General features: G+C 42.9%; 1 protein-coding gene across 1 annotated transcript in view; it reads left to right on the top strand.

The window, feature by feature from the left end:
• CMAS (cytidine monophosphate N-acetylneuraminic acid synthetase) overlaps positions 1-26,291 on the top strand; it is a 51,763-nt gene that overhangs the window by 21,629 nt on the left and 3,843 nt on the right. Inside the window, exons 2-7 of the mRNA XM_073621432.1 lie at positions 6,851-6,993; positions 7,340-7,492; positions 7,840-7,970; positions 8,829-8,923; positions 22,757-22,922; positions 25,665-25,821. Coding sequence (XP_073477533.1) covers positions 6,851-6,993; positions 7,340-7,492; positions 7,840-7,970; positions 8,829-8,923; positions 22,757-22,922; positions 25,665-25,821 — 845 coding nt within the window. The remainder of the gene's footprint in view (positions 1-6,850; positions 6,994-7,339; positions 7,493-7,839; positions 7,971-8,828; positions 8,924-22,756; positions 22,923-25,664; positions 25,822-26,291) is intronic.

Genomic DNA, 26,291 nt, shown 5'->3' on the forward strand with positions numbered 1-26,291 from the left:
TGTGTTTGATTATACTGATTGGAGTTGATTAGGAAAGCCACACATCTGTCTATATAAGACGTTACAGCTCACAGTGCATGTCAGAGCAAATGAGAATCATGAGGTCAAAGGAACTGCCTGAAGAGCTCAGAGACAGAATTGTGGCAAGGCACAGATGGAAGACGTTTGCGACGACCAGAACCCTTCCTAGAGCTGGCCGTCTGGGCCAAACTGAGCTGTCGGGGGAGAAGAGTCATAATGTTATTGAATGTTATTAAAAATGACCTTTCCAGTTCTGCAGCTCTCACATGTAAAATGCAATATGGCTACCTGGAGGTTTTCTGTACACAAAATGTATACATAACGCCCCCAGATGTCATTTCCTGCTTGTGTGATTTGGCTCACCAATTTTCCCAGAAGTCTGCACTAAGATACAAGTCAGATTTCAGGCATCCCCTGCAACAAAAATGTAATTTTTGGTGGGATACTCCCAGTAGGAAATCACGTCTAAAGGAATGCAGGCCCAGCAGCTTTCCTCATTAGGCCCCTTTCACACTGGGGCAGGAGGTGCATCGGCGGTAAAACGCTGCTATTATTAGCGGCGCTTTACTTTCGTTTTAGCGGCGGTATTCAGCCGCTAGCAGGGCGGTTTTACCCCCGCTAGCGGCTAATTTAGGGTTAAAAACCACTGCAAAGCGCCTCAGCAGAGGCGCTTTGCCGGCGGTATAGCCGTGCTGCCCCATTGATTTCAATGGGCAGGAGCGGTGTATACACCACTCCTTCACTGCTCCGAAGATGCTGCTAGCAGGACTTTTTTTCCTGTCCTGCTAGCACACCGCTCCAGTGTGAAAGCCCTCGGGGCTTTCACACTGGAGACACAGCAGAGGCTGTTTCGGGTCGGTTTGCAGGTGCTATTTTTAACGCAATAGCGCTTGCAAACCGCCCCAGTGTGAAAGGGGTCTTAGAGCTCTGCAGGTGCACAGCTGATTGATAATTATGAAACCACTCCCATTAGACTCACTCAGCACAGAGGAACAAATGGTGATATCTTCAGAATAACAAAAGGTGGGAATCTGTAACAAAGTTTGTTAAAATCCATGCAATGTACATCGATCACTCAGGTGTGTGTGTGTGTGTGTGTGTGTGTGTGTGTGTGGTTTGTTTTGTGTTTTTTTTTTTTTTTTTTTTCCAACAAATGTGGAGTTGCGCTTTAAAGGAGAAAGGCAGAAAGAGGGGGATTTTTGGGATTATACAGTACAAAATAGTACACAAACTAATAATTCTATAAAAGTTACAAATCTTTATTAAATGTTAAACATTAAAATTAATTATATAACACATAGAAGTCATATAAAAACATATCCATAAATTGTAATGTGTAACAACCACTGCTTAAAGTGTGACTCCACTTTTGTTGAAAAAACATTCCCCTCTGGGTGATCTATGTACATTGCAAGGATTTTAACAAACTTTGTTGCAGATTCCTACCTTTTGTGATTCTGAAGAAATTCCTGTGTGTTTGTCTGTGTCCATATGGGAAAGTAAATCTAATGGGAGTGGTTTCATAATTATCAGTCAGCTGTTGGCAGCTGCAGAGCACTAATGAGGAAAGCTGCTGGGCCTGCATCCCTTTTTTAGATGTGCTCCTATTGGGAGTATCTCGCATAAAATGACATTTTTGTTGCAGGGGATTCCTGAAATCTGACTTTTATCTAAGGCAGATGCTACTCTGAAAAATCTATATTTAGGGAGATTACACATTAAACTATTTTAGGTGTGGCCGAGTCTCATATTCTCAACTGGCCACAAGGGGCCATCTGTTGCCTTGAGAGGGGGGGGGGAGGGAGAGAGAATTTAAGTTACTCGTATGCGAGAAGGATGTGCTGTGGAGATGATCTGCTGTTTACCTGGCTTAATATTCAAAGTGCCAGGAAGAGATACAATCTGAAGTGTGTATTCGTCACAGGGCCGAATTCATTAACTCAATAAAGGCCTTTGTATTCTTCCGTGCTAATCAACCATTTATCCATTTCGAAGGGGTGTTTGTGAGGATGAGAATATTTCTTTCATCTGTTCAGGAAAGGAGGTTTTGCCCTGGCTAATGCCATGCGTAAGTTAAGTGCCCCATTCAAGAGAAGGTGACGATCTTCACCTTAATTCCTCTTCAAACAAATTATCACTAACTCGTTACCCCAACAAGAGGAAGTTGCTCAAATTAGGAGATACGCCTGGAGGAGTAGAGGGCTAACAATACCCAATCAGAGTGGCCCTATTCAAGTCAATGAGAGATGGGCCTATAAGAAGTAGTCCCAAAGAGAGTGGTTAGAGAGATGAAAACTGACCTGGGCCCAGGACCATTAATATAGGTAATTATCAGATCATCTCCCAACACTTAAAGGTATACCTGCTTGTCATATGTTTGTTTGTTTACCATTTGTATTGTGATGACTATACTCTGTATTCTTGTACTTTAACCTAATATTTTCTCCCTTGTTTAAGACTATAGATATTGTCTGTGTATTAGGTAGACTTTTAACGATACTCTAATAAATTTTATTATATTAAAGCTTTCGCTTCTGGTCAATAGAACTCTTATTTAACCAACCTCATATCTTATGGTTAATAAATCCTAAATATACATTTATAAGGTTAACACAGACTTCTGGGAAAATCGGTGAGCCAATCGCACAAGCAGGAAATTGTTTCTATGGTGTGTCCAGTACACATTCTGTGTTCAGAACACCTCCAGGTAGTCATAATGCATTGCATTTTCAGAATATTACAGCGGCTGCAGATTGAAAAGAAAATGTAATTTTTAATAACATTCAATTACAATATGACTTGAGTCGCAATTATATATGCTATATTATTTTTTCTTTATTTGCTATTCCCCCCCCCCCCCCGAAAGTGGAGTTACCCTTTCAGTCTGTCAGAAGAAAAACCCTAGCGGATTTCAACTTTTAAGTCTTCCTCAGGAGGGTTACATAGTCTCAAAATTGGATATTCTGAAAAATTACATACATCAGTATATTTCATATTGCACTGAAAAGTATCATTTATACAGCATCATATATTGAAGAGTATTTAATTAAACAATCATTGTACCTTGATTCTGTGTTGAACCCACATACAAAGTTTTTACATAAGACTGGATGTCTCCAAAAGGGCACTCCCTGAGATGTCCACTAGGGATAAATTTAATCCTCTGCATTATGTAAAAGGCTGTTTGATCCTGTCACCTCTGATCCTCCCCTTCTTCCACAGTCCCCAATCCATCTCCTGATAATACAGAGCCTTGGTGGGGGCTCTCTGCACATGCTCAGTTTGGTGTGTATTGCTAGAGTTTTTTTTTTTTTTTTTTTTCTTGAGAAGATGCATGTGATCAGCACAGGGCCAATCAGCACTTTCCAGACAGAGGGGTCCTGCAGCCTCATAGGACAGTTAGAGGAGAATGAAAACTCCTCCTACAAGCTTTAACTAGACACTGATAGAAGTCACAAGATATATATACTGCTGATGAGAAAATGTATTTCGTAGTTTATTTTTACTAAAATAATTGCATGTCAATGTAATGCGTACTGTGGGTGACCAGATATATTGAACGCAGGGTCCTGGGTTTAGTAACACTTTAAGCTTACGCTTTAACAGGTTTACTCCATTTGGTGAAGCAAATGGAAACTCAGATTTTGTTTATTTGGAGATTTCTTTTGATTTGAATTAATAAACATTTAAACCAGCAACCCCCCTTCCCCCATGTAACTCCTCTCCCAATTCACATAAGTACCATATTTACTATGCTATGAAAGTATTTGCCCCCTTTCTGACTTTTTTTTTTTTTTTTTTTGCACATTTGTCACACTTAAATTAATTTTATTACACAAAGATTAACCTGAGTAAATACAAAATGCAGTTTTTAAATGATGGTTTAATTTATTAAGGCAAAAAAACTGTCCAAACCTGCCTGGCTTTATGTGAAAAAGTAATTGCCCCCTAAACCTAATAACTGGTTGTGCCACCCTTGGCGGCAACAAATGCAGTCAAGCGTTTGCGATAACTGGCAACAAGTCTTTCACATTGCTGTGGAGCAATTTTGGCCCACTCTTCTTTGCAGAATTGTTTTAATTCAGCCACATTGGAGGGTTTTCCAGCATGAACGGCCTGTGTATGGTCATGATACAGCATCTCAATTGGATTTAAGTTCCGGGCTTTGACTAGGCCACTCCAAAACCTACATTTTGCTTTGTTTGAACCATTTGGAGGTGGGCTTGCTGTTGTATTTCGGATCATTGTCCTGCTGCATAACCCAAGTGCACTTGAGCTTGAGGTCACAAACTGATGGCCGGACATTCTCCTTTAGGATTTTCTGGTAGAGCTCAGAATTCATGGTTCCATCAATTTATGGTAAATATGGTAAGTCGTCCAGGTCCTGAAGCTGGTAAGGTTCACCACTGTCCCAAGTCTTCTCTATTTGTGGATTATGGCTCTCACTGTGGTTCGCTGGTGTCCCAAAGCCTTAGAAATGGCTTTGTAATCCTTTCTAGACTGATACATGTCAATGACTTTGTTTCTCATCTGTTCTTGAATTTCTTTAGATCACGGCATGTGTTGCTTTTTGAGTTTTTTTTTTTTTTTAGCGTGCTTCACTTTGTCAGACAGCTCCTATTTAAGTGATTGCTTGATTCAACAGGTCTGGCAGTAATCAGGCCTGGGTGCGGCAAGTGAAATTTAACTCCGCTTTCCAAAAAATTGTGGTTAATCACAGTTCATGATTCAGCATGGGAGGGGGCATTTACTTTTTCACATAGGGCCGGGCAGGTTTGAACAGATTTTTTTTTTTTTCCCCCCTGAGGTAATTTAAAAATTGCATCTTTGGATTTACTCGGGTTATCTTTTTGTAATAAAATTGTAATAAATGTGTAATAAAATTAGTTTGATCTGAATCATTTAAGTGTGAGAAATATGTAAAAAAAATCAGGAAGGGGAAAAATACTTTTTCATAGCACTGTATATAAACATTCAATAATGCATGTGATCAGCTATAATTGTGTCCAAAAAGGTGTTGAGTCAATAGTGCAATAATTCACACAGTACAGAAAACATGGCACATTTTTTTTTCGTGCACCAAATTGCATTGTGCTGCAGCACGATTTTAAAAAAGTTTGACATTTTTCCCTGTGTTTCTGCGGGTAGGGGAAAATGAAATGCAGGATGCAGTAGAGCTGCACGATTAATCATCAAGAATCGTTATCGCAATTCTTTCCCTGTTGCGATCTTGATAAAAGTGTTTCACGATTCTTGCTATGCAAAGAATTCTCTCTGCTCTTCTGAAGCCACAGCCCTCGAAAGAAAGGAAAGAAAGAAAGAAAGAAAGAAAGAAAACATCTGGGCAGTCTGCCAAGAAGCACAACATTCTTTATCAGTTGAACTAAGTCTAAACATTGTAACAGTTTGTCAATGGAATACACTTTGTGTGTAAGTGAGGAAAGTTTAACCATGTAAACACTAAACCTTTTTCTGACATTTGTTGGTTTCAAGTTAAAATTTTTTTTTTTGCTAGAAAATTACTTAGAACCCTCAAACATATTATATATATATATATATATATAATATATATATATATATATATATATATATATATATATATATATATATAATATATTTATTATTATTTTTTTTTTTTTAGTAGAGACCCTATAGAATAAAATGGTGGTTGTTGCAATATTTTATGTCACACTGTATTTGCGCAGCGGTCTTTCAAATTCAATTTTTTTGGAAAAAATTACTTTAATAAATTAATAATATAAATAATAATAAAAAAACAGTAAAGTTAGCCCAATTTTTTTTTTTTTTTTTTTTTTTTGTATAATGTGAAAGATTTTACGTCTCGAGAATCGTGAACTTTTTAATCTAAGCAAAAAAAATTGTGATTTTCATTTTGGCCAGAATCGTGCAGCTCTAGGATGCAGATGTGTGAACCTAGCAACAAAGCTCTCACTAGAATTACATGACCTTTTTTTCCTAAGAAGGGTCCTAAAGACATGTTAAAGCACCCATCCCTGCCTCCAATTCCAAAGCTCACTCCATATTCGAACACCACATGTTAACCACTTTTTGTAAATTTTTGTAAATTTTTCACATGCATGGCAAAATTGTGTGTGTTGTGTGGTTTTTCTAGCAAAAAAAAATACTGCTACCCCCAAACATATTTCCTGAAAGCAAAGGCCCTGGAGAATAATATTGAGCATTATATGTATGTATATAATAATCAATACATTTCCTATATGTTAACCAATTTACTCTATTGCAACTATGTGCTTCATGTAAAGTCCCACTCTCTTGCTCTCCTCCTCATTTTTGACTTCAACAGGGATGGAAATACATGACCTTACCAGGCCATGGCTTCATTTAAAGTCCCAAAAAAACCTCCACTTTATCACTTCATTCAGAAAAGGAAGGGGCTGATAAATGTGACATGACCCTTCCCCCCCACTCTCCATCCTGAAGGATCCTACTGTTTGCTTGCAGCTGCCGGTGGGATGGAGAGGAGGGAGGCGGGCAGCACTGCGGGGGTGGGGGGCACACGGGGGGGCTTGGACATTCTAGGGAAACGTAGGGTGATCAGTGTGGCGTGGTGGACAATTACTGGAATCGAACCCCCTGTATGGCTCTCTACAGCAGCTGTAGAGAGATTTACCCAGTTGCCTAGGCCCCCTTGCCGGCCTGGACCCAATACAGGAGGACTGATGGTACCCCCTTATCCACGGCCCTACCTCTGTCCTAATGGATGAGTTCCTTTTACAGATTAATCCGTGTCATGGTGCGATCTTTCAGCACTATAGTCTCATGACTGATTTGAGTTTTTCTCTTGCAGTGTGTGGGTGTCCACAGACCATGATGAGATTGAGAAGGTGGCTAAGCAGTATGGGGCAAAGGTTCACCGGAGGAGCCCTGAGGTGTCCAAAGACACAACCAGTTCCCTGGAGACTATACAGGAGTTCCTGCAGCATCACCCAGGTTCGTCATCCAGAACGTGTTTCACATAACACACATTCATTCATTTTACACTGAACTTTCACCAATGAGTGTGTAATTGGGTGGAGTGGTGAGGAAGCACTGGTAAGATGTATATAATGGGTCAGCGTGGACTTTAAGGAGATTCTGTCTCTTTGTCCTGAATGGGTGAGGTGACTTAACAGGGTCTGACTTAAAAGCATTTCACCATTGCTGATTCTGGCTCATCTGGGGCTCTGCTTTGATTCGTGGAGACCTGTCAACCATTCCTCTGCCTTAGTGCAGTTGAACAGAATATATTTATCACTATATGGTGCTTTATTGGGATACAGTGTGTTTTTCTTCACAGAAGTGGACATAGTTGGGAACATACAAGCCACATCTCCGTGTCTGCACCCCTCAGACCTCATCAAGGTGGTGGACATGATTAAGAACCAAGGCTACGACTCTGTGTTTGCTGTGGTCAGGCATCATTTATTCCGCTGGAAGGAGGTGAAGGCAGGTGAGGTGTTTGTACTTTCATCATGGCCCCAGTCTTTACCCTTGACCTGGAAGAAAAGATCATTATTGTGCATCTGAGAAAAGGGTACTTTAATGTAAGAGCTTTGATAACGGGGACTTTTTTTTTTTTTTTTTTGCCCAGAAAGGGATTCTAAGATAGATAGATAGATAGAGAGAGATATATATATATATATATATATATATATATATATATATATATATATATATATATATATATATATATATATATATATATATATATATATATATATATCTCTCTGATTGCTTCAAAAACAAGTTTGGATGCTTCCCTCAAATAAAAAAATGTTGTGTTTGCATATCTTGTAGGAGAGGCAACAGTAGCAGAGAACTTTGTCCCAGCGCGTCGCCCCCGCCGCCAGGACTGGAATGGAGAGCTGTATGAGAATGGATCCTTTTATTTTGCAACCAGAGAGTTGCTCACCAAGGGATTACTACAGGTCAGAGCCTTTTCTCACAATTCACTTGCAGAGCTGTTACTGTAATAGGTTTATGCTTCTCTCCCTTGGGTTGAAAGGTGAGATACTGAACTCAGATGGCTGGAGAAGAGATTCTTTGTTATCGAAATTTGGCTGCACACAGAGCACACAGCCAAATCTCCTGTTTCTAATAATAACAATTTCGTTTGATATAAATGCATCTCACCTTCTGATCGTATGCCATCCTCTGGTGTAGCCCTCCTTTGGTGTGTGCCCCTTCCCCACAAACAGACACAACACATCCTTACGTTCCCAGCTCCAGCATCACACTGCCAGCAAGCCCCCCTGCTGAACAGTCTCCTGGCTCTTTATTAACATAACCGGAAGTCCCAAAACTCGAGGGTTGGGCTTTCCTACAGCCAAACACCTCTTACAAAGCTTGTGACCTCACAGGAAATGAACACAGGATGTGAATGACCATATAAGGATTTAACACAACAAAATACAACCAAATGACGATGACTAGAGTGCCTCGTGCATGGGAGATTATCTGCAGGTGTACGTCACCTGTACGTTCTGTGTATTGCACAGGGGCACTTTGCTGGCGGACATGCCTTCTCTCCGCAGACACCTCTCTCCAAACACCAGGAAGTTTTCCACTACCTAACAGGTCTCAACCAGCGTCAGTCTGCCCCAGTCAGCTCTGTAGAGCGGTCTGCGAGAGAACAGACACTGGGAGACTCTTATGATAATACATTAATATAAAATTTTCCACAACATTTATTAGGGGAAGGGGGCATTCTCATACTGCAGCAGTGTCCCTGATCAAATATTATCATTTGGCCTGTGACTTCTATGTTTTTATCCTCTTATTTTCAGGATGGAAAGTTGGCTTACTATGAAATGAAGCCGGAGCACAGTGTGGATATTGATGTCGATATCGACTGGCCCATCGCTGAACAAAGGGTTAAAAGGTGAAATCAATATTTGTGATCATTTTATACTACTGTAAAAAGAATTTGATATCCTAAAATGGAGCCAGCCTACAGGTAGGCCACTTCTTGACTGTTTGTGGAACAGCCTCACCTCCAGTGAAGTAGGAAAAAGGTCACGGTGATGGGCAACTCATACTTTAACCCCTTCATGATGGAGGGTAAAACGTCCGTTTTATGAAAACAGTTTTGCAACTTTGCCATGTGTTAGTAAAACTTTACATAACGTTCTAACTACTTAGGATGTAGTATCCAGGTGAATTATATCTTGTTTTTTGTAGAACAGATTAGGTTTTCATTTGGTGGTAAATGGTAATGAAATGACTGTCTCCTGAGATATAGATGGATATCATTTTGAATTAATTTATTTTTAATTCTACCTAACTGATGCCAAGCTAAAGTGGTGTGTGTGTTGTGTGGTGGTGTTTTTTTTTTTTTTTCTCATCTCCATAGAAGACTCTCTGGACTTCTGAATTCATGAACTTTGCTATCATTTCTTTATCACACTTGATGTTTTATGACACCAACCAATATTTATATTTGCATTGATTTTTTTTATGCATATTTTTCTCTATAGCATATCTCACAGTTGAACTGCTGCTTCTTTAGGGTTTTTTTTTTTTTTGTTAGCACGGTGATTTTGTTTTTTCTGTTTACCTATTGATATTTTCACTGCAGTTTTTTTTCTTTATATATCTAGTGTTTGCCTGTGTCAGTCTTAGCTTCAGCTGATAAGGCTGCAGTAGTCCTGTCCAATGCCCAAGTTTACACTGCATGTGATGTCACATGGGGTGTAGTATGAGGCTCTGAGTGATTATGCAGTCTCCTGGGATTTCAGTGTTGTGCCGTAGGAAGATCTGATAATAGACAGATAAGTACACAGAGTGTGCCGTAAATCGGGGGAGATCTGGGCATGCTCAGTGAAGTCATTCTAAAGAACAAAAAGGATTACAACAATACTAAGCAAGTAAGGAGATATCTACAAGCAGTGTTCATTAGGGTTTTTTATGCTGATTTACATTGGATAAAGTTGTCTGGGAGAGTTTACAACTACTTTAACCACTTCAGCCCCGGAAGGATTTACCCCCTTCCTGAAAAGAGCACTTTTTACAATTTGGCACTGCGTCACGCTTTAACTGCTAATTGCGCAGTCATGCAATGCTGTACCCAAACGAAATTTGCGTCCTTTTGTTCCCACAAATAGAGCTTTCTTTCTCCAAGCGTCTTCCAGGACAGCCCATGAGACCTTGGGCTCCTCCTACCAGGACAGGAAACGCGTCACCCCCACCAGATAAAAGGGCGGTCCTCCAGGCCCATGTCCGTTATTTGTGTTTCCTCCGGACGGGGGGTAACATGTTCATGGAACCTGCTCCCATAGGCCTTATAAGCAGGGGCTTTGTATGGCTTTTTTCTGGGGCATATCACTTACCTCTTCCTCTGCCAGAAGCAGCACACCGCTGGGGAGGTTGGCTGTGTTGCTGTTCTCTGTCCTCAGTGCCTGGAGAGGGCCAGGACCGGTGTGAGGTTGTGCCCCTAGCGCAGTGCATTGCACTCTAGCTCAGCTGAGCTTCGGTTGTCCTTCCCTGCCGACAGCCTGGCTGATCTGAGCAAGGAATGGAGGAAACCGCAGCGTTCGAGGGGGCGGAGCTATTGCGCTCCAAGCTGGCCCACAGGAAGTGCCTGGAGAGGGTTACTTCCAGGGCATATAACATCATCATCGGGCGCCGGAGGCGAGGTTCCAGTCTTCATAAACGGCGCGAACAGAAAACGCTGGCTGCTGGTGTTTCTTGGTGTTAAGCAGCCAGGCTGTGGATGACCAAGAGGGGCAGAATGGATCCTCCTGCAGTACCTGCACAGGCAGCGGATGCAGTTCCCAACACCAGCACCTCACAGGTAAGCCTGGGGTGTTCTGTCACCACCTTACTATCCCTGTGAGTGTTCCCTCCCCCCTCTGTAGTAGTGGGTGTAAGGGGACACATTTCCTCCCTCCTGCACGTGGTGTTACGGAGTGATTGTGTGGCTTTAATTACATTGTGGGTCATTTATTTTGTCTTGCAGACCAAGACTCAGGACAAGGCCCAAGCACAGCCACTTAAAAGGAAATGTGCGGTTTGCGCAAACAAATTGAGCTCCTCATGGAGCAAAGCAGTTTGTCGCACCTGTATAGAAGGCCTAGTAAAGGATGACCCGGTTGCCTCTTGCCAGAAGATGCTTATTTCTGTTAGGGATGAGCTTACGTCCACCTTCAGTTCCTTTAGAACGCTTATTGACAAGCTCCAGACTCCAGCAGAGAGTCCGTCTTCACTGAAGGCGTCAGTAAGCACTCCGCAGCAGGCAGAGAGTGAAGACTCTGAGGCTGAGGTCAGATCTACCCGTTCTTCTCTGGAAGAATCAGGGTCAGATACAGAGCCCAGAGATAGAGAATCCACTCGAGGCTCAAGATTTAAGTTATCTGTTGAGGATGTAGATGACTTATTAAAGGCTATCTATACTACCCTTGAATTAAAAGAGGAAGAGGTTCAGTTATCCAAACATGATCTTATGTATAAAGGATTACATAAGAGAAAATCAAGAGTGTTTCCAGTTCAAAGTTCTTTGGTTGATACTATTAAACTGGAATGGGATAATCCTGAGAGAAAACCATTCTTCTCTAGTAACCTAAAAAGGAGGTTTCCTTTTGATGAGGACACTGCGCAGCCATGGAATAAGAATCCCAAGTTAGACGCACCTCTTTCAAAAGTTTCAAAAAACTCGGACCTGGCGTTTGATATGGGTACGCTTAAGGATCCGATGGACAAGAGGGGGGATATCCTTCTCCACAGAGCCTGGGACTCAGCAGTTGGAAACCTGAAACCAGCTTTGGCTTCCACTTGTGTGGCCAGAAATCTGGAGGTTTGGTTGACTCAGATTCAGTCACATCTGTCAGCAGGTACCTCCAGAGAGCAAATTTTAAAGTCTTTTCCTCTCCTATTTCAGGCAGTGGGTTTTTTGGCAGATTCTTCCGCTGAGTCGGTAAGAATGTCAGCCAGGACTTCGGCTCTAGTGAACTCGGCCAGGAGAAGCCTTTGGCTTAAGACCTGGTCAGGGGACTCGGCCTCCAAGTTGCGCCTTTGTGGCCTTCCTTTAACTGGCGATCATTTATTTGGCCCAGGTCTACAGGAGGCACTGGAACGCACGGCTGATAAGAAAAAGGCGTTTCCAGAGAAAGAGAGTTCAGACAGCCAGAAAATTTTTTCGTGGCCAAAACAGGCAACAGAGTCCTAGAGAAAAGGACAGCAGGCCGAAAAAGCATTGGACTGGGCACAAAGGCAGAGGCAAAGGGGAGTGCTATTTAACCCTCCTCAACAGCCCGCCAAGCCGCAGTGACTTGTGTTCCCCGGTGGGAGGGAGATTGAGGGCCTTCATCCCACAGTGGGCAGCAGTCACTCTGAGCCCCTTCATCCTGGACCTAGTGACCAACGGGTACAGGCTGGAGTTTGTTCACCAACCACCAGAACGTTTGTTGGTCACATTTCCTCCACAAGATCGGGAGAAAGCGAGGGCTCTGGGTCTCCAGATCGGAGACTTATTAGATCAAAAAGTCCTGATTCCTGTTCCTCGATCGGAGCGGGGCAAGGGATTCTATTCCCATGTATTTGTGGTCAGAAAGCCGGCAGGAAAGTTTCGACTTATCCTGAATCTCCGGACCTTAAACAAGTCCATCAGATACAAGCATTTCCGTATGGAGACGGTTTTTACAATCAAAAACCTACTATACCCAAACTGCTTTATGGCCACGTTGGACTTAAGGGATGCTTATCTTCACATCCCTATCCATCCAGCCTTCCAAAAGTTTTTGAGATTAGCAGTGAAGACGGGTATGGGGACCCGACATTTTCAATTTCAGGCCCTCCCCTTCGGTCTTTCCTCAGCCCCACGCATCTTTACGAAGGTGTTGGGGGAAGTGCTGGCTCCTCTAAGATTAAAGGCAATAACGGTTATCCCTTACCTAGACGACCTCCTGATAGTGGCAAAATCATACCAAAGGCTGTTGGAAGATCTCCAGGCTGTACAGGACTTCTTACAGTCCCTAGGCTGGCTAATAAACAAAGAAAAATCGTCCTTGATTCCGGCCCAGAAAGTAACTTATCTGGGTTACGATTTTTGCTCCGTGAACCAAAGAGTTTTTCTTCCTCAGGAGAAGATTACCAAAGTGTTCCAGACTATGTCAACATTGCAGACCAACCAGTCGGTCTCTCTGAGACAGGTGTCGAGGGCAGTGGGTCTTATGACCTCATGTTTTCCCGCAGTACCATGGGCGAGATTCCGTCAGCGTCCGTTACAAAGGTTTCTTTTAAGAAACTGGGACGGGGACGTAAGGTCCCTGGAGTCAAGGATCTGGCTTCCCGACAGGATAAAAAGAAGCCTGTGGTGGTGGACAGCTGGTCAGCACCTAGCAGGAGGTCTCCCATGGTCCTTTCCCCCTTTCCCGAAGAATTACCACGGATGCGAGTTCCTGGGGATGGGGGGCCCACCTCAGCAATGCAGTAGCACAAGGAGAGTGGTCCCCAGAGGAGGCAAGGGCCTCATCCAATCAAAGAGAGCTGCTTGCAGTCCAGAGAGCCCTCCAGTCTTTTCAGATGGAGGTCAGGGGTCACAACCTCCAAATCCTGTCAGACAATATAGCGACAGTCGCGTATATCAACAAGCAGGGAGGCACGAGAAGCCGGAGGCTTCAGTCCATTGCCCAGGAGATCCTTTCATGGGCAGAGGGGAATCTAGCCTCCATTTCTGCTGTACACCTGAAGGGGAAAAACAATTGCCTGGCAGATTATCTCAGCCGTCACAGGATAGACCGAGACAACTGGTCCCTTCATCCCGAAGTCTTTGCAGACCTCACCAAGAGATGGGGTTATCCTGTAGCGGATTTGTTCGCAAACCGAAACAGCCGCAAGACGGAGATTCTTTTCCATGAACCCGGCAGACCAAGCCTTGGGGATCGATGCTCTGGCAAACCCGTGGCCTCCAGGCCTATGTTATGCCTTTCCGCCAATCAGGCTGATTCCAGAAGTCCTCCGGAAGTTTCGGCTGGAAGAGACAGATCTGATTCTAATTGCCCCGTTTTGGCCCAAGAGGCCATGGTTTTCCCTGCTACAGTCTCTGGTTTCAGAGCCTCCGTGGAGTCTTCCGGAAAGGGAAGACCTATTATTGCAGGGTCCAGTATCACACCCTCAGGTGGTTTCCTTAAACTTGACGGCCTGGTATCTGAAGAAAAGATACTGAGCGCCCAAGGGTTCTCTGACAAAGTAGTCAGGACTCTCGTTAATTGCAGGAAGCCAGTTACTAGAGCCATATATTCCAAAGTTTGGAAAAGGTTTAACTCATGGTTATCTGAAAATGATAGATTAGCTCATGATATTCCGTCTATTTTGGAATTTTTCCAAGAGGGTGTCGACAAAGGTCTTTCTGTTAGTACCTTAAAGGTACAGGCGGCAGCTATTAGTGTGTTCCTCCAGTTTTCTCTCCTGGAAAATCCCACTATAGCCAGATTTTTCAAATCTATCTCTAGGGCCAGACCAGTAGTAGTGAGAAGTTGTCCAACGTGGGATCTGTCCCTAGTACTTCAAACTCTGGTAGAATTTCCGTTTGAACCTCTGGAAAGTATGTCAGTTAAGTTACTTACATTAAAAACTGTGTTCCTTATAGCTGTTACCTCAGCTCATAGGGTAAGTGAGTTGCAGGCCCTATCAGTTAGGGAGCCCTTTCTCACGATTTTTGAGTAACGAGTTGTGTTACGAACCGATCCAGGTTTTTTGCCCAAGGTGGCAAGTACATTCCACCGATCTCAGAACAGTGTATTGCCAACCTTTTGTAGTTCGCCACAGGGCGACTTAGAAAGAAAATTTAGTTTTCTAGATGTAAGAAGGATTCTCTTGGTCTATCTTGAGGTCACGAAGACCTTTAGGAAAACTGATGCCTTGTTTGTCCTCTTTTCTGGAGTTCACAAGGGGAATAGTGCATCTAAAGCCACATTGGCTAGATGGATAAAGCAAGCCATCTTGGAAGCTTACAAAATTAGGGAGGTCCCTACACCTTTTGTTACTGCGCACTCAACTAGAGCCTTGTCTACGTCTTGGGCTGAGAGGGCTGGTGCCTCACCGGAACAAATTTGCAGGGCTGCCACTTGGTCCAGTTACTCGACCTTCATTAAACATTATCGCCTGGATCTCCTATCAGCTCAGGAGCAGGCGTTTGGTCGTAAGGTCCTTCAGGCAGTTGTCTCTCCCTAGACTGGTAAGTTCTGGCTCATCGTCTCATGGGCTGTCCTGGAAGACGCTTGGAGAAAAGCTGAGTTAGACTTACCGGTAACTCCTTTTCTGAGAGTCTTCCAGGACAGCCGGATTCCCACCCGGTATTGTCTGAAGTTATGTGTATTATGCATATGTTTTGCAGGGTCCTACGGTTCTTGAGAATACTGACATGGGCCTGGAGGACCGCCCTTTTATCTGGTGGGGGTGACGTGTTTCCTGTCCTGGTAGGAGGAGCCCAAGGTCTCATGGGCTGTCCTGGAAGACTCTCAGAAAAGGAGTTACCGGTAAGTCTAACTCAGCTTTTTGATGGTATTTGATCACCTCTGCTGGTTTTTTTTTTTTTTTTTTTTTGCGCTATAAACGGAAAAAGACTGAAAATTTTGAAAAAAAAACAATATTTTCTACTTTTTGTTATAAAAAAAAAAATCCAATAAACTCAATTATAGTCATACATTTAGTCCAAAATGTATTCAGCCACATGTCTTTTGGTAAAAAAAATGTCAATAAGCGTATATTTATTGGTTTGCGCAAAAGTTATAGCATCTACAAACTAGGGTACATTTTTCTGGAATTTACACAGCCTTTAGTTTATGACTGCCTATCTCATTTCTTGAGGTGCCAAAATGGCAGGGCAGTACAACCCCCCCCCCCCCCCCCCCCCCAAATGACGCCATTTTGGAAAGTAGACACCCCAAGGATATTGCTGAGAGGCATGTTGAGCCCATTGAATATAATTTTTGTTTGTCCCTGGTGATTGAATGACAAAAAAATTTTTTTTAAAAGTTGTCACTAAATGATATATTGCTCACACAGGCCATGGGCATATGTGGAATTGCACCCCAAAATACATTCTGCTGCTTCTCCTGAGTATGGGGATACCACATGTGTGGGACATTTTGGAGGCCTAGCCGCGTACGGGGCCCCGAAAACCAAGCACCGCTTTCAGGATTTCTAAGGGCATAAATTTTTGATTTCACTCTTCACTACCTATTACAGTTTCCAAGGCCATAAAATGCCAAGTTGGCACAAACCCCCCAAATGACCCCATTTTGGAAAGTAGACACCCCAAGCTATTTGCTGAGAGCCATGGTGAGTATTTTGCAGCTCTCATTTGTTTTTCAAAATGAAGAAAGAAAAGAAAAATGTATTTTTTTTTTTTTCTTTCAATTTTCAAAACTTTGACAAAAAGCGAGGTCTGCAAAATACTCACTCACCATACCTCTCAGCAAATAGCTTGGGGTGTCTACTTTCCAAAATGGGGTAATTTGGGGGAGGTTTGTGCCATCTGGGCATTCCATGGCCTCCAAAACTGTGATAGGCAGTGAGGAGTGAAATCAAAAATTTACACCCTTAGAAACCCTGAAGGCGGTGCTTGGTTTTTGGGGTCCCGTATGCGGCTAGGCTCCCAAAAAGTCCCACACATGTAGTATCCCGGTACTCAGGAGAAGCAGCAGAATGTATTTTGAGGTGTAATTTCACATATTCCCATGGCATGTTTGAGCAATATATAATTTAGTGACAACTTTGTGCAAAAAAAAAAATAAAAATAAATAATAATAATAATTTGTCTTTTTCCCGCAACTTGTGTCACAATATAAAATATTCCATGGACTCGACATGCCTCTCAGCAAATAGCTTGGGGTGTCTACTTTCCAAAATGGGGTCATTTGGGGGGGTGTTTGAGCTGTCCTGGCATTTTATGCACAACATTTAGAAGCTTATGTCACACATCACCCACTTTTCTAACCACTTGAAGACAAAGCCCTTTCTGACACTATTTGTTTACATGAAAATTTTTTTTTTTTGCGTGAAAATTACTTTGATCCCCCAAACATTATATATTTTTTTTAAAGCAAAGGCCCTACAGATTAAAATGGTGGGTGTGTCATTTTTTTTTTTTTCACACAGTATTTGCGCAGCGATTTTTCAAACGCATTTTTTTGGGAAAAAACACACTTTTTTTAATTTGAATGCACTAAAACACACTATATTGCCCAAATGTTTGATGACATAAAAACGATGATCTTAGGCCGAGTACATGGATACCAAACATGACATGCTTTAAAATTGTGCACAAACGTGCAGTGGCGACAAACTACATACATTTTTAAAAGCCTTTACAGGTTACCACTTTAGATTTACAGAGGAGGCCTACTGCTAAAACCCTCGATCTGACCTTCGCGGTGGTACCTCACATGCATGGTGCAATTGCTGTTTACATTTGACGCCAGACCAATGCTTGTGTTCGCCTTTGCGCGAGAGCAGGGGGGGGGACGGGTGCTTTTTTTTTTTTTTTTTTCTTTATTATTTTTTTTGCTTTTTTATCTTATTTTTAAACTGTTCCTTTTCTTTTTTTTTTTTTTTTTTTTTTTTTTTTTATCATTTTTATTGTTATGTCAGGGAATGTAAATATCCCCTATGATAGCAATAGGTAGTGAAAGGTACTTATTTTTTTTCAAAAAAAAAAAAAAAAAAAAAAAGGGGGTCTATTAGACCCTAGATCTCTCCTCTGCCCTCAAAGCATCTGACCACACCAAGATCAGTGTGATAAAATGCTTTCCCAATTTCCCAATGGCGCTGTTTACATCCGGCGAAATCTAAGTCATGAAATGCTCGTAGCTTCCGGTTTCTTAGGCCATAGAGATGATTGGAGCCATTCTGGTCTCTGATCAGCTCTATGGTCAGCTGGCGGAATCACCGGCTGCATTCACAGGTTCCCTGTTGGGACAGGAGAGCTAGAGAAAAACATGGAAGATGGTGGGAGGGGGGACATTCCCTCCCACTGCTTGTAAAAGCAGTCTAGAGGCTAATTAGCCGCTAGGATTGCTTTTACATGAAAGCCGACTGCTGGCTGAAAAGAATGATACCAAGATGATACCTAAACCTGCAGGCATCATTCTGGTATAATCACTCAAAGTCCAGCAACATACCAGTACGTTGCTGGTCCTTGTTGGGCATATATTGTAATCCTTCTTCTTCTTTTTTTTTTTTTTTTTTTTTTTTTTTTTTTTTTTTTTTTAAATGCAGCCTGTGGGCTGAACGAAAAAAAGAGATTGATTGGTGGGTATGCCCACCATTAGAATATCCCCCTTCATCCACCCACTTCTAATGATGGGCATATATGCACCATTTATATATGCCGAAGCATGGGGGCATCCTCCCGCAAAAGGTAGGAGCAAATCGCACCTCCGCCCCTGCTGCCCCCATGCTTCAGCATATATCACCTCCGACAGCGCTGGAGTCACGGCTTTATGTATCGTGGGAGCAAACGCTGTTGCTGTCAAGATAAATAAATCCGCGCTGCAGCTGAATGGCGTACCTGAAAACAAAAAAAATGGTTAACAATAAAACACAGTAAACAGTAAAGTATAAAAAATTGCATACCTGAAAAGCAAACATGATAAAACATTGCAGAATAGAATACAGTAAAAAAGAGCAGAACAATAGAGAGAGAGAACAATAAAACGACAACTATTTTTGTTTTTTTTATTTTATATATTTTTTTTGTGAGTGTTTTTTCACTTTTTTTTTGTAACTAACTTTTATAACTGTAACCGGTTCTGGGTCTCTCAAAATGCAATGGCATCTTGGGAGACACTGTGTTTGTGTGCCTAGTCTGTGCAGTGCTGTACCCTACTCTAATACTCAACTAGTGTATGGTAGCGTTCAAAACATTCACCAATGCAAAGACCAGGATTGTCAGGACAGGAGGGACAATAATAGCGGGTGTCACGCCTATATCCACGCTTGCTGCAGACACAACATCTTTTTTGGGGGGGTTTGTTGGGTAGGGGTACTCGGGAGGACATAAAAATGCCTCTCATGCAGCCGACTGCATTTAGTTGGGGATGTGAATGGGGGAAGTACGGGCGCTGCAGAAGCGGTGGGTTCCCAATTAGGATTGGCAAATGCAGCAGGAAGGGCACTATGGGCACGACGGGCCTGTGTTTGTCTTCTTGGTGGCAGCGGGACACTACTTGTGCTTGCCACCTCACCAGCTTGAACTGCACTTATGGGACTCGCCACGTCACCAAGTGGTACTGCAGTGCTGGTTTGACTACGACCGGGGTGTACTAGGCCGCTGGTGCTTGCCAGTTCACCAAAACGCTACCAAAAAAACTGTTAGTGATCGCAGGGATCAGGCCTGACTCTGCTAACGCTGCAGTTATGCGTTTAGTGTTTTGTAAGTGACAGTGATCGATCGATACTGCACTTGGGTGGGCTGGGCTGGGCCGGGCGGAGGGGCAAAACGCAGGTGCTAGCAGGTATCTGGGCTGATCCCGCTAACACTGCGTTTTTGGGAACCCTAAACTGCTGGGGGCGCTAGTATAGATCTGATCGGATCAGATATTGATCCTTTCAGATACTATACCACTAAGGGAGGTGTATGCTGCGTGCGTGGGTGTTAGCGCTACTGGCGCTAACCTGGCGCTGCCTGGGGCGACGCAGACCCTATCTGACCCTAAAACCTAACTTATATCACCGCCCTGACACTATAAAAAATTAACTAACCAGCGTCACCCATAACAGTTATACGGTGATCACTGGTGAAAGGGTTAACTAGGGGGCAGTCAAGGGGTTGAAACCTTTATTAGGTAGTAGATGGGGGGTCCCTGACGCTATAAAAAGCTGACGGCGAACCTATATATATTTACCTCCCTAACTAGCATCACCAGTGACATTAATACAGTGATCAGAAAAACGATCGCTTAGTGACACTGGCGACGGGGGGTGATCACGGGGTTAAAACTTTGTTAGGGGGGTACCCTAGACCTAAAGGGGGCTAACACTAACTGCCCTACCACACTAACTGTCACAAACTGACACCAATGCAGTAATCAGAAAAAAAAAAAAACTGCTTGGTGTCACTGACACGGGGGGGGGGGGTGATTGGGGGGTGTAAAGTATGCCTGGTGTGTTTTACTGTGATGTGTAGTGTTGTGCACTTACTTGGATGTCTTCTCTCCTCTGCGCCGGTACGGAAAATACCGAACCGAGGAGCGATGCCATCATTTCCTCTAACGCTGCTTACTATACAGCAGCAGAGGAAGAAACTCATTCGTTGGGAGCGATCGCGAGGGGGTGGCCACGAATGAGTGGTCTCCCCCTCAGCCTGCATCGCTCCCCTAACGAAACCGACCACCTCGGGCACCGGGGGGGGGCGCGATGGTACGTGATTTTGCCTGCCCGTGCCATTCTGCCGCAGTATATCTGCGTTAGGCGGTCGGCAAGTGGTTAATAGGCATTTGTGATGCAGTTTTAACGCACCAAAAACCATAGGGTGTTTGGGGGCATTTTTAACGCTCATTAAATGCTTATCAAACGCACCTATTAACATGCGTTAATGCTATAGGCACATTTGACAAGCGGCAGTATTTTGAGCAAGTGTGAACAAGCCCTTAGGGTCAGGATTTTTTTTTTTTTTTTTTTTTTTTTTTTTTGGTGGGATAAAAGCAAAATGCGTACCATTGTGTCTGGGGCTCTACTATGTGTACAAACAATAAATTACATACACAAGTTATATCGCTGCGATCGTCAGGAGAAGGAGAATTTATTTGTGTTGTTCTTTGGTGGTAGTTTTATGGTAATGGCAATACAGCTACATTTAAAAAAAAAAAATTGAGATATCTGTTACCATTTACCATTAAAAAGCCTAATTTTGTCCTGAAAAAAAACAAGGTATAATTCACCTGGATGCACAAAGTAGTTGTGGTGATGTGTACAGTTTTACTAACGCATGTCAAAAGTTGCAACATTGTGTTCAGGCTTTCACATTTGTTTTACCTTCCATTACTAAGGGGTTAATGAACTTTATTTGATATATCACATGACTTTTATAACACATGTTGCCAGAATTTATTTTATGTACCAACTGATCATTTAATTTTTTTTTTCACTTGGATTATTTTATTTGTAATAGGTTTTGCAAATTTTTTTTCATTTGGTAGTGCGGCAATTGCATTGCAGCTGCTGTGCAATTTGGAAAGTTTGTGTAACTCTTGAAGCACAGAGTAAGGGAGAATATTTTTAATTGTTAATTATTGGGGGTTCCCTGAGAAAGTTGCTTTAAGGGTTCCTCTGTGTTTAAAGGACAAGTTTAGGGTGTAACATGTTCAGCATCTGCCTGCTCTTCCCCCGATCTCCCATCTCCCTGTGACAGCGGGCCGGAGATCTTCTCCCCACACCCGCTGTCACAGTTCAAAAAGAGCGTGGCCAGGTGGGGCACTGCTCACAAGACCGCGTCATTCATTCACAGGTTCCCTTTGAATCAATGAACTACAGTTAACGTCAGCCTTTGCGGCCAGTGGCTTGTAGTTCTCAATGAACTACCAGGGCGCTGATGAGCGTTCTAGGAAGTTCATTGAGCTTCCGGTCATTCAGTAACTGCCTGTCCATTATAATAAAAAAATAAAAAAAAATAAAAAAAAAAAGATTAAAGGTGAACTTGTACTTTTAAAAAAAAAAAACAAAGTTGAGACAGGCTGTTGTAGATTTCACAGGTATGGTATATGCATAGTTACATTGGTCCAAGCTGGACTAAAACTATGCACCCCTGAAATTCTTCTTTAGGCTGGGTTCACATATATGCGACACTGATGCGTAATTGTGACCGGCTTTCAATAGAGCCAGTTCACACATGTATGGGGTGGACGCATGCTGTTTTTGAAAAGGGTCCTGTGCATTTTTGGGTCCGGTTCAGGTGCGAATTCAGGCGAAAATTTTCACCTGACCTGGTGAACAGAAACTCTTCGGACTGCAAACCGCAGACGCGTATGTGAACCCAGTCTCAAGTGGATGTGAAAATAAAATGTGACCAAGCCCAATCCATAAATATTCCATACCGTGTGTGTGTGTGTGTGTGTGTGTGTGTGTGTGTGTGTGTGTGTGCTTGTTCATCTAGATACCTTTGTAATATCATTGTCAGACAGTCTGTGCTAAAGTAAAAATATTAAATGTCTAGTGATGCCACTTCGTTTATGAGGGTGGCTATGCTGCATACAGATCCACCCAGCACTGGTACATATAAGTTCTGAAATCTTCCATTAATCACAGCGCTGTGCACACAAGCACCAAGTGGCTGACATTGGGACCAGGATAAGAGTGACTGTACTGTTGATGCTAATAGACATGCATATGCACTGGTGTATACAATCACAGTTTCTCTTGAGAGAGCAGTGCTTCTGACTGTAATACATGTGCACTGCTTGTACCTCCAAAAACAGAATAGATCTGCAGGAAAAAGGTGCACCTTTGGACAGCCATATTGTCAATCTAGGGGAGGGAGTGTTGGATGCACTAGCAGATTTAAATACACTAACAAATTGAAGCATACCTTGAGTTAATGGGTTATAAACAGTTACAGCAAACTGTTTTTTTTTTTTTTTTTTTTTTTTTTTTCTTTTTGGGAGAAAGATTTTACATAAAAGCTGATCATTGTAAGCACCTCTGATGGTGGTAAATGGTTTTATCCCTATCCTTAACTCTACAGTTTAGTATTTTTTTTTTTCTTCTTTTGGTCTTGCAGGTATGGCTATTTTGGCAAGAATCCAACAGTGGTGAAGCTGTTGGTGTGTAATGTCGATGGATGTCTGACGGACGGGCGAGTCTATGTGAATCAGGAACATGAATTGATCTCCTATAGTCTACGAGATGTCGATGGAATCCGCATGTTGCTGGACAAAGATGTGCAGGTATGCCAGACCTAAGGGAGGGAGAGGAGGTGCCAAGCCAATTGGAGTGAATATATGCAGTATAGTTTGACACTGGAATGATTCGATAGGATTTGCTCATTCTAGAGGCACATTCTATATCCCATTCTGAGTGAGACCTACAATTTATTCCTAAAACAAGCTAAACAGAGGCTCTCTCAGGCAGATCTGGACCCTAACTTCCTGTTTGCGTTGACAACACTGTCTCTGCTGCACTGAAATCCCAAGCAGTGTTGTCAGCCCTACCTGGTTTTCTCTGCAGAATGGCTGCTCTCTTATTCATGGAGAGGGGTTATGAGCAGGTAAGGCTTATGGATATACAGGTGAAACTCGAAAAATTAGAATATCGTGCAAAAGTTCATTTATTTCACTAATGCAACTTAAAGTGGAGTTCCACCCAAAAATGGAACTTTCAGGGGGGAGGAAGGAGCAGATACCTGTCTAATACAGGTATTTGCTCCCACTTCCTGGCATAGATCACCACGGTGCTTGCGGTGACCTATGCCACTTCCAGCGCCTACCCTGTCCTCCCCCCGCTGTATTCTGTGACACACAGAACACCTGAGAGGACGCGCAGCGTGACTCGTGCATGCGCAGTAGGGAACCAGGAAGTGAAGCCGCACGGCTTCACTTCCCTATTCCCTCACCGAGGATGGCGGCGACAGCAGCCGAGAGCCGAAGGACGGATCGGCTTCGGCTGCCGACATTGCGGGTGCCCTGAACAGGTAAGTGTCCATATATTACAAGTCAGCAGCTGCAGTATTTGTAGCTGCTGGCTTTTAATATTTTTTTTTTTTTCAGCGGACCTCCATTTTAAAAGGTGAAACTAAAATATGAGATGAACTATCTTGCTTCGCATGTAATGAGTCTAAGCCGTGATTTGTCATAATTGTGATTATGGCTTACAGCTCATAAAAACCCCAAATCCACAATCTCAGAAAATTAGACTATTACATGCAATCAATAAAACAAGGATTGCACATAGAACAATATCGGACCTGTGAAAAGTATAAGCATGCATATGTACTCAGTACTTGTTTGGGCCCCTTTTGCAGCAATTACTGCCTCAATGTGGAGTGGCATGTAAGCTATCAGCCTGTGGCACTGCTGAGGTGTTATGGAAGACCAGGATGCTTCAATAGCGGCCTTCAGCTCTTCTGCATTGTTTGGTCTCATGTCTCTCATCTTTCTCTTGGCAATGCCCCATAGATTCTCTATGGGGTTCAGGTCAGGCGAGTTTGCTTGCCAATCAAGCACAGTAATCCCACTGTCATTGAACCAAGTTCTGATGCTTTTGGCAGTGTGGGCAGGTGCCAAATCTTGCTGGCAAATGAAGTCAGCATCCCCATAGAGCTCGTCTGTGAAAGCATGAAGTGCTCCAAAATCTTCTGGTAGATGGCTGCGTTGACCCTGGACTTAATGAAGCACAGTGGACCAACACCAGCAGATGACATGGCTCCCCAAATCAACACAGACTGTGGAAACTTTACACTGGACTTCAAGCATCTTGCAGTGTGTGCCTCTTCATTCTTCCTCCATACTCTGGGTCCTTGTTTTCCAAATGAGATGCAAAATTTGCTCTCATCGGAAAAGAGGACTTTGGACCACTGAGCAACAGACCAGGTCTGTTTGTTTTTCTTTAGCCCAGGTAAGACGCTTCTAACGTTTGTTGTTCAGGAGTGGCTTGACAAGAGGAATACGACATTTGAAGCCCATGTCCAGGATCCGTATGTGTGTGGTGGCTCTTTATGCACTGACTCCAGCCTCAGTCCACTTCTTGTGAAAGTCCCCAACACTTTTGAATGGCCTTTTCCTGACACTCCTCTCCAGGCTGCGGTCATCCCTGCTGCTTGTGCACCTTTTTTTCCCACACTTTTTCCTTCCACATAACTTTCTATTAATTTGATACAGCACTTTGGGAACATCCAACTTCTTTTGCAATTACCTTTTGAGGCTTTCCCTCCTTATGGAGGGTGTCAATGATTTTTTTCTGCACAACTGTCAGGTCAGCGGTCTTTCCCATGATTGCGATTCCTATTGAACCACACTGAAAGACCATTTAAAGGCTCAGGAACCCTTTGCAGGTGTTATGGCTTAATTAGCTGATTAGAGTCGGACACTGAGCCTAGAATATTGCACCTTTTCACAATATTCAAATTTTCTGAGATTGTGGATTTGGGGTTTTCATAATCAAGCCCTGATTTGTCATAATTGAGATCAACTATCTTGCTTTCCATGTAATGAGTCTATCTCATATATTCATTTCACCTTTTTAAGTTGCATTAGTGAAATAAATGAACTTTTGCACGATATTCTAATTTTTAGAGTATCACCTGTAAGTGGATGGGAGGTGTATTGAAGTCCACTGGGGGACAACTGACATCACTGCTTGAGAGAGTTGCCAGCTTACTATAGAAAGTTAGGAGCTTGCTTGATTTCTGACAGATCATCAGGTTTCATATTTATATTTCAAGGTGTGTGTTGTGTGTGTTTGTTTTTTTTTTTTGGCCTTAAATGCATTTAAAATTACATTCCAGATTGAGTGGACACGTGTTTCCTTCTTGCTGGATTATTGTGTGGTTGGCTGAGTATATTAGATAATGTGTTTTGGTGGCTCCTGTCAAATCTTTTACTTGTAGCTTATAACAGATAGAATGGCTAGGTGAAAGAAGGAGGGTGTAAATGTGAAAACTGAGTTATAAATCGTCTCTCGGATTCATTCAGGTCCGTCTCCTCTCCGAGCGAGACATCAGTCCAGTGTTGGTGTCCAATCTGAATCTGCCATGTTTGATTGAAGGAAACGTGTCAAATAAAAAGGAGGTTGTGGAGAAATGGATGGGCAAGTTGGGCCTCTCTTCCTGGAGCCAGGTAGCCTATATGGGTAAGTATCCTTCCTCCCAAAACTGCATGGTTTTGCCTTTACCTTTTGGACGATGCATGCTTTACACAGAACTGTGTTTGACATCAGGTGGCTTCCTACAGCCTCTTTATCTGTTCTTCTGGCTGTTGTCTCAGCCATTGCTGCTTATCGCCCTAGGCGGAGGCTTCCTGCATAGCGTTCCCATAATATGAACACTGCTAGAATGGATAGTCAGACCCAGTAGTACCCAGTGGGTTATTTCAGCCACCTGCTCTGTGTGTGTGTGTGTGTGTGTCTATGTAGATATAGATGGAGAGATGGAATCTCCTGCTAAAATTCCCGCAAAGTAGTTTGAATCTACTCCTCTCACTAGGGTGCAAATTTTTCACAATTTGTCTCTGCCCCTCCTACAGTGGTGACATTTCTCTTCAGTGGTTTGTATCTCCATTCTTCTTACTGCTGAAAGAAGCTGAAGGCAGGTTTGTCTATTT

Source organism: Aquarana catesbeiana, linkage group LG03 (assembly GCF_042186555.1).
Source record: "Aquarana catesbeiana isolate 2022-GZ linkage group LG03, ASM4218655v1, whole genome shotgun sequence".
Taxonomy (NCBI): domain Eukaryota; kingdom Metazoa; phylum Chordata; class Amphibia; order Anura; family Ranidae; genus Aquarana; species Aquarana catesbeiana.